At 36.9% G+C, this 9,416-nt stretch overlaps 1 protein-coding gene across 1 annotated transcript in view; it reads left to right on the plus strand.

Moving 5' to 3' along the window:
• The window catches only part of PGBD5 (piggyBac transposable element derived 5), a gene marked incomplete at its 5' end in the record, with an annotated part of 84,824 nt that extends 76,034 nt beyond the window's left edge, over window positions 1–8,790 (plus strand). The window contains one exon of the mRNA XM_081333699.1: window positions 3,978–8,790. Within this exon, the coding sequence (XP_081189825.1) occupies window positions 3,978–4,173 (196 nt within the window). The 3' untranslated portion in view covers window positions 4,174–8,790. The remainder of the gene's footprint in view (window positions 1–3,977) is intronic.
• Between the last annotated feature and the right edge of the window lie 626 nt (window positions 8,791–9,416).

A 9,416-nucleotide genomic window follows, 5' to 3' on the forward strand; every position in this document is an offset into this window, starting at 1 on the left:
ATACAAACATAAGCTAGAATATGCTAACAACAAAAATAAGACAATAAATTCTATCGCACTTTAACTCTCCATAGTCATAATTATATTACTAACAGATAACAAATAACTAATAATACATCATATAAAACCACTACTTATTCAAATGCTAAATGAAACTTTTTAGTCCCATATTTATTCTGAATATATTCAATCCATCTTCTCCATTCCACAATATATCTCTGTTGCGATTGTTCTTTCAAATAAGCTGAAATCTTTGCCATTTCCGCCAAGTTAGAAACTTTCAAAGTCCACTCTTCTATAGTCGGCAGTTCCTCCTTCTTCCAATATTGCGCTACTAAAAGTCTTGCTGCCATAATTAGATTCAACATCAACTTAGTGTCTATAACAGTAGTATCTGTAATAATACCCAATAAAAACAATTGCGGAGAAAACTTTATCCTTTTCTTAAATATCTTTTGCATATTCCACCAAATTTTAATCCAAAAAGCTTTAACCTTTTTAAAAGTCCACCATATATGAAAATACGTTGCATCCTCACCACCACACCTCCAACATTTGGGCTGGCAATTCGGATACATACTTGCTAATTTTTTAGGGTCTAAGTGCCACCTATAAAACATTTTATAAAAATTCTCTCTTAAATTTTGGGCCTGCGTAAATTTTACATTTCTAACCCAGATCTTTTCCCAAGTATCCATTGTTATAACTTCTTGAAAATTCTGGGCCCACTTTATCATACAATCTTTAACAAGTTCTGTTTCTGAATCAATTTCTATCAATGCATTATATATCCTTTTTATATGTGCTTGACCTTGATCTCTAATTTGTTTTACCAAATTTTCATCAATCATCGAAAAACCAACTTTCTGGTCCTCTTTCCATCTTGCCTGTAACTGCCCATACTGAAATCAAGTTTGTACAATCTTTTCTTCTTTTAAAATATTATATGGCTTTAATTGCCATACATTCCTTTCTAAACTTAAGATCTCCTTGTACGTAGTCTCATCATGTTTAAATCCCACATTTATATTTTCTATTGCATGTTTAGGTATTGTCCAAATTGGTATCTTATAATTTAACTTATGTCTATACTTTTTCCAAACTCGCAACAGAGCATACCTTAGTATATGTATCTTAAACACATTATCCACCTTCTTATCATACAATAAATATGCATGCCAACCAAATAACAAATCATAACCCTCACGATTTAATAGTCTCCCTTGTGTTAAACCAGTCACTTATCGATGACAAAGCAGCAGCCTCATAATATAATTTGAAATTAGGCATTTTAAGACCACCTCTTTCACGCGTATCATATGGTGCACACCATTGAATTAATCCCTAAGTTCATTTTGGAGAACAAGAGATTTTCCATCTGAGCTGATGATGTTGTAATCATAATGGCTTAGTAGGATTGTATTTCCAAATTGATCCATGTAAAAAGCTCTTAAGCTAAAGAAAAACTGAAATAATTCAGAAGCTTCATTTTCAGTATACTGATGTATTTTTGCCAAATTAAGGAGAAGGGAAGAATATTGGTATTTAGTCTAACTGCAGACAGAACAGATTGTCTGACCCAAGGTCACTGAACATTCTTACTGGAGGTTTTTCCCCTCCTAAATTATCTACAGTTTACATGAGGTTTTAGAAATAATGATGAATTGATAGGAGTCACTTATATCACAGTGTCAGAAAACCATATCCTCTTCTGAGTGACATAATAGAATATAAGTAAAAGCGTTTTTGATAATAATAATAATAATAATAATAATAATAATAATAATAATAATAATAATAATAATAATAATAATAATAATAAGAAGAAGAAGAAGAAGAAGAAGAAGAAGAAGAAGAAGTAGTAGTAGTTGGAAGGGACCTTAGAGGTCATCTAGTCCAACCCCCTGCTCAGGCAGGAAACCCTATACCATTTCAGGCAAGTGGCTGGCCAGTCTCTTCTTAAAAACTTCCAGTGTTGGAGCATTCACCACTTCTGGAGGCAGGTTGTTCCACTGGTTAATTGTTCTAACTATCAGGAAGTTTCTCCTTAGTTCTAGGTTGCTTCTCTCCTTGACTAGTTTCCATCCGTTGCTTCTTGTATAATACAATATATTGCATTATAGTTGATGTTACATGTGGTTGACTATTTTAATGGACATGGCTTATCAATTGTCGTAATATTTGGGAATGATAAATTCCAAGATGACAATCACACTTCTGTGATCTAGGCCATTTATGTTCAAGGTAAGTTTTGAACAATTTAATCCATTATTTTAGTGAAATAAAAACATGGAATAAATGAAATGAGATTCTACCACTATCTTGTGCCAAGGAAAACCAAACATTAAAGACATTTCTTACATTCTTCTTGTTTGGTTCCGTGTAATATTGGGAGAAAAATGTTTGCTAAAAACACACAGACAGTTACGTATACTGCAGTGATGTGAGGTATTTGCGGTGCTCTAAAACTGTAAGGGCTAAAGCTGACAATGCAGGGCTCTGGACTAGACAAAATTGCTGTGTTAAAATTAAGCAGCTGCTTGCCATTCTCAAGGTGTATAAAGGGGTGACCAAGAATCTGCTACCTAAAATGGGAAGCAGGAAAAGATTTAAGGTTTAAATGACTAAGATATATGTATATGTCTTGGTTTCTGTGTGGCACCAGACAAATCTTCTGAGTATAACCAATAAAATAACTGCATCTTTGAAGATTTCTGTGGCTATCTATATTGTAGAGCTGAATTTCTGGCAGAGGAGAGATTTATAACCTGAATATCCTCTGAAAGTTGTGAACAGAGTGTACCGTAGACTGGAAAGTGGAGCAGTGGAATGGGACTAGTTGTTCTAGCAGATTGCTGAACTTCTACAGAAAAAGGAGAGAACCTGACAAAGCCAAGCTGAGGCATCACTTAGTCAGGCCTTTGTACAAGAGTTCATTGAAATTTATTAGGTGGAAGCTGAAGCCGAATTCAGTTTCTAAGCTAATACTTGTGTGATGTGTTTTTGAAAAATTCACAGGGGCAGTTGTAGCATCACATTAGTCTGGCTTGTGCAAGCAGTAAAGTAGCCAAATTGGATGGTGGATTGTTGTGCACTATCAACATCCAAGAAAAGAACAACACCGTTCTTAAAAGTGAAGTGTTGTCTACTTTTAAAAACAGAAATCAAAGCTTTCATGAGTATCAATTGTGGTCTATTCAAAGGCAACACCAAAAAGAGACTTGGTTCATTGGTTTATTTTAGGACTTCTAGAGTTCATGATTGGTTCTTACTCATTTGGTTTGTTGTGATTTTGCTTCTACCTCTAGTGTATTGACACACAAAGGCACTTAACTTATGCAGTGGAGAGCAATGGAAAACTAACATAAATCTTGGACGCAGTGATTCCTGCAAAAAACACTATGAAATTATATGAAATGCATCGCAGAAATCCACTAGGAATAAATCAATCACAGATTTTAAGGTTATATTTCAGTCTGAAGTAGTAAAGATAACATACAACTTGAGATCTTCATTTAAATGCAAAAGACCAGCTGGGCTGCTGCTTCATTTGCCATCTTATTTCCCTTATTCCTCAAAGTATGAAAAGTCTGAAGCATTCAATCTAGGAAGATCTCAAAATTATACTATGAGAAAACTTGAGTAATCAAATTTCTGGATCCCTGTCATCTCCAATTTAGATTGTCTACTTGTCTACAAAGAATTAGGATCATGTGAATTCACAGAACAGATACATAGCTGAAAGAACTTTGAATATTGAAGTGCTAAAAGGTTCTGGAAGGTCACAGATGGGGTATCATTCTGTGTCATTCATAATTACCTTGGAAGATAAAGCAAATTTAGAACACCCTGCATTTAGATTCTGCCACTTTTAGAAGACATCCCTTCCTTTTTTGACTTAAGACACATTTTAAAAATTCATTTCATGACCTCAACGTTCTCTCTCTCTCTCTCTCTTTCTCTTTGGTGCTTTCCAGGTATTTCATTTCTCATAAACCAAACAAAACCTGGCAACAAGTCTTCTGGTTTTCCATCAGCATTGCCATAAACAATGCTTACATCCTGTACAAAATGTCTGACGCCTATCCTGTGAAAAAGTACAGCCGAGTACAATTTGGTGAGAGACTCGTAAAGGAGCTGCTTGGATTGGAGGAGCCCTCACCTGGCCATTGATGGATCCTTCTTCACAGCTTAGGCTAGGAGTGGGGGAGATGGAGGAAAGAAGAGGGAAAGAACTCTGGGATGCCAAGATGGGTAACTTACTATTCCATGTGACAAAATAACTAGGGAAGCCCTTAAGTATGTTGGTGTCTTCCCAATGGCCTTGTTGATGTTCAAAGGGCCCTCAAGAGAGCACTGTACGAAAGCTGCACATGTGAGTGCAACACAAGCATCGGTGAATCAGAAGTGAATTTATGTTAGCTATTGCTCAATCTGATTTTTCAAACAGGGTCTTAGTTGTCACACAAATCCTTTTCCCTGTCCCTTTTCAAGACAGAAAGGCTCAGCAGTTCCAGTTGGGCATGTTATTGTTTGTTTTTTAATCAGTGCACAATGTGTAAAGTTATGCACTGCTGTGTGGCTGAGGAGAGGTTGCTAGAAGAGAAATATATATATATATATTAAAAAATATATAAAAATTCTATTTTGCAAGCCAGTGATTAGGCAATGGAAGATGAAGACAGTAGACTGAAGATTTTATTTTGTTGCAATGCTTTTAGATTGTAAAAGGGGATATAATTTTGACAGAAAAATGCTTTTTTTAATATAAAGGAACAGTGAGAAACTGGAAAGTTTACCAAACTAAGTTCATTGTGCTATCTGAAGTCCAAGATTAATTTCAGTTATGCCATAACAAAAGCATAAGAGATTTAATTGCAGTCATCCTGTATTATTCTCCAGACACTGAATTTTTTTCTACACAGTGTGAGAAACATCTAAAAGATTCTCTGAGGAGCTAGTTTCTCCTTAATGGTGGCTGGATTTGTGCCTTTTGCACAGTGCTGCATAAACATATATGCCACATCCAGAAATAGTTAAAAGGTAAAATTGGAGGCCCCAAACCTAAGGATATATACTGGTAAGTCTAAAACCAAATGACATAAACAGTTTGTTGCAAGTTGATGAGTCATTTGTGAAATTGCTGAGTGAGGCACAATATATTTCCAAGTGTGTTATTTCCATTTGTCCTTTAAAAATTCTTACCCAAAATAATTTAACATTTCTAGATGCTGATAAATATCTAAGTACCCTATACATCTCCATACTGATGAATGAATACTGTTCATGAAGTCACTGCCAAAACATTATGACAACATTTTTTTATTTTGCTCAGTTAACATCAGACTTGTCAGCTAGCTTTTTCCCAAGGCATTTACTTCATTATGATTCCATTGTGTTGGGCATCTTGCTGCCTTGTCGTTTATGACAAACGAGACACTTTTCTGAAGAAAAAAAATCATTGCAATACTAGACAATCAGAATCACTTGCATGATAAACTTTGCTATGAACCAGTTCCAAAGCATTAAAAAAATAGTCATGCCTCCACTTCAGCACAAAAAGTGCTGAGTATCACATGGTTTCCAGCCGCATGTAGGCATGAAAAAAATTGCACAAAATTACATTACAGAGTTTGTAGCATTGCTTTGTGTGATGCAATTTAAATATTCAGAGATGACATTCCCTTTTAAAGCAAATGATCACACATGGAAAGATGTGTTTAAGTACTTTTGTAATTAACTCCTATTTTCATAATGGTTTAATAGTTAAGAGCCCAACACATCTGGAAGGAAAGATTTCGGAAGGCCTCCACAGAGGTAATACCAATGTAAACGTCTTTATGTCCTCTGTGGGTCTTAGGGGGCTCAGGGGCTGCAAAACCAGTATTAGATGCTCCCAATGACAGGAGCTAATAAGTATGTGAGCTGGTGCAGTTTGAATCAATTGCATTTTCTGAGTATTTTTCAGAGTAGTCCCCAGTAGTTAGTGTTACAGTAGTCTAGACTCTAGCCAAATGGCGACAGGGGCCTGAGTTGCTGTACCTAGACCTTCTTGGCTCAAGTCAAATTGCATATGATATACCAGCTGAAGCTGGGCATAGGCCATCTGGCCTCAGCTTCCACCTTCTGTTCCAGTAGAAGCTGTGAGTCCAGAAGGATCCCATATCACAAACCTGCTTCTTGATAGGTATTGCTTGTCCATCAGGAAACAACTCTTAATGACAGACAACCCCGATGTATCCACAACCGTTCAGACGTAGCGATTTGGCAATCAGAATTTGCAATCCTTCAGTAAAAAAAGCCATCCTATTTCCCCTAGGCTTACTGCTTTGGTGTTGGAAGTTAAGGAAAGGTAAGGCATTGGTCTGCATCTATGTTTCTGCATTTAATAATGGGGAATCAGAAATGTACACACAGGTACACCATCTCCTGCACTATTGAATTGTTCGTCATGATGCTTATGTGAATTCGGTGAATCTTTAGTTGTACCAGAGTGAGTGGGGGCACCTAAAAACAAAAAGGAAAATACAATAGCCTCTGAAGGCTCAGGAGACAAGGAGCCAGTGACATCATCACTAGGAAGGCAGAATTTAAGGGCCTTTTAGGTTTTTGGCAATTTTCTTGTATTTTTAATGAATTAAGTAGCTTATTGGAATATTAACATACTGATTTTAGTTTATGTCACCCTCTACTACCACTATGCTGCTTTATTGCCAAATTTAAATAGGACTTTCAAGACTGCAAACATGGGAAGAGCTTTGAATCTAGTATGCCATCCATCTATCCACCCACCCACCCACTCCTGGTGTACCTGTTCCTTAATAAAAATGAAGTCAGCTTCCAATGAAGAATCTTACGCTGTCCATCTATGATAGACTTCAGTTTCCACATGTATTATCTAGCATGGCTTATTATGCCCCAGATTGAGGAAGATTGCCCTGGTTACCAAGGTACTGAATATATCTTGGATCCTAAGACTGTCCTCTTCTGAGTGCCATTAGCCAATGGCAACTGCCGATAAGCAAGGTAGCATTTAAAAGTTAACTAGCAAATGTCCATTGAGATATAGTTACATCTTAATTAGTTGCATTTAAATTAGATATTTACTATGTTTACAACCAACTTTGAAGACTTTTTTATGTTCAAAGAACATCTTACCACTTTAAGCATATTAAAGACCTTCCCCCACTTAAGCCAGGTTTAGACTTCTGAGTCACTGCATGTCAAAGAACATAGGTGTCTGTCATTCAGAGACAGTTGCTGTTGCATTTATAGGTCTGTGAATGTTACGTTCTGGCAAGGGGACACTCAAATCTCAAAGCACAGAAGACATAGACTGATTGCCCAATCAACATGCAGGATGCGCATATCCATACAACACTTAGTTGAGATTTGGGAGGTGTGCTCGTCGGCCTGTCTGCAACCATCTGCATCTTACACTTACCCATCAATCCCTTCACACCACAGGTGTGTGTTGACATCTACCATACACACAATTGTGGACAAGTCTAAATCAACCTTTACACTTAAGCATGGCACAAACACACACTGTGAATCTTTTTATTTCTGCCATGCTGTCATTTCACCTCTAGCCTATCTACTGAGTGTTATTTTCCCCCCACCCACTTTTTTTTCTGGAATTGTCCAAAAATAGCCATCAGGTATGTAAAATGTGTTAGGCTTTGTTACCCATTTCTTTGGAAGGACGTTAGATGACTGCAGTGACTGGAAATAGAGGCAAGGAGGCAGGATAGGAGTCAGTCATATATCCTGGTAGAGTTTGCTGCCAACTCAAGGATGGTGGATAGAACTAACTCACAGTGTAAGGGAGGGGGCACACAATTTTGCTTCAAAATAGTTAGCATTTGCAATATAGTATGATACCTTTGTATTCAAACTTTCATTGGTTGCATAATGCCTGTTTATTCAAAGCTTAGTTTAAGGAGGTTTTCTTCCAAAAAAGAGTAAGGATTTCAGCCATGTTGGTTGACCATTAAAAGCATCCTACTCATCTCAAATATACTTTAATTAAGTACCACTCCTTAACAAGCAACTTCATTCCATTTAACACAACATGCTCCTTATAGAATTAGCTAGTCTTGGTGAATTATTTTTTGTGGTGAAAAAAAATCTTCCCGTAGATAAAGAGTTGATTGATTTGCTTGAATTAACATAGGTCAGCTTTCCTCAACTTTAGCATAGTTGGAGGGCATGGACAAAGTATTCTTCTTGAGAAAGGCTGATCTAGATGTGTTTCAACATCCTGAACTCTTATGAGGTCTTTGGTCTTCATTACTTCATTACTTTGTTTTACCAATTATGCCTATATTTCTTTAATTGGGCTAGCAATATCAGCAGGAGGGCTCATTTCCCATATTCAGTGGGGTGTATAAGATAATACCGGTAATATTTCATTCAATATTTCATTCTTAAAAATGTGAAATTGTATTATAGTCTTCCTTGTACTTTTCTTGAAATTTAGAATTTCTATACAAGGATCTCTAAGCATACCAATTTCCTCCCAATTTCTCACTGATGCTTAAGAGCATTGTTCATCTTACAAGACTTGTTGACTACTCTTAAGAGTTCTCCTGTAAGGATATAGTGCCCTGATACTAACAGCAGACTATTCAAGGTGAGGATGTATTCATATATTTAACAATGAATTTTGGGTATCGAGTTATGCATTCATCTGTGTAAAGACCATCCAGATAAAAGACAGGCAGAGCTTTTTTTCTCATAGAACGCTCAGAACGGAGTTCCGGCACCTTTTTTGGATGGAACCTTGTAGGGTAGGCAAGGTGGGTTGTATGACATGTGTGAGTTCCGGCACCTTTTTCTTTTACAAAAAAGCACTGAAGACAGGTATAGTGATGGACAGAACTCGTTTCAAAGGTGCTTTTCCAAAAGGCAATTTGGACTTTTTTTTCCTTGAGGAAGATGTTTCGCTTCTTATCCAAGAAGTTTCTTCAGTTCTGACTGAATGGTGGGGGGGGGAGGGGAGAAGGGGAAGAGAAGGATTTATATTCCTTTGACCTCCCCACCTTTCAGTCAGAACTGAAGAAGCTTCTTGGATGAGAAGCGAAACATCTTCCTCAAGGAAAAAACAAAGTCCAGTTGCCTTTTGGAAAAGCACCTTTGAGATAATCGTGACCTGGATGACTGAGAATAACATGCCACGGTGAACCTTCCCTAGAGCTATCCCAGGGCACATAAACCCACTCAAAAGATATCAGGCACAGCACACTCCCTGTGCCTTTCCTGGCACACTACACATTTATTGTCACTCAGTGAGATCCTGGCACATGATAACCAGCATTTCACTCAGTGACACTAAATATCAGTTTTTGTAAAAACAAAAAACAAAGAAACGTGTAAATCATTATACCATGGTTTAAGAAGTAGAACATGTTAAA

The sequence above is a fragment of the Vipera berus genome (genome assembly GCF_964194415.1).
Source record: "Vipera berus genome assembly, chromosome: 1".
Lineage (NCBI taxonomy): Eukaryota > Metazoa > Chordata > Lepidosauria > Squamata > Viperidae > Vipera > Vipera berus.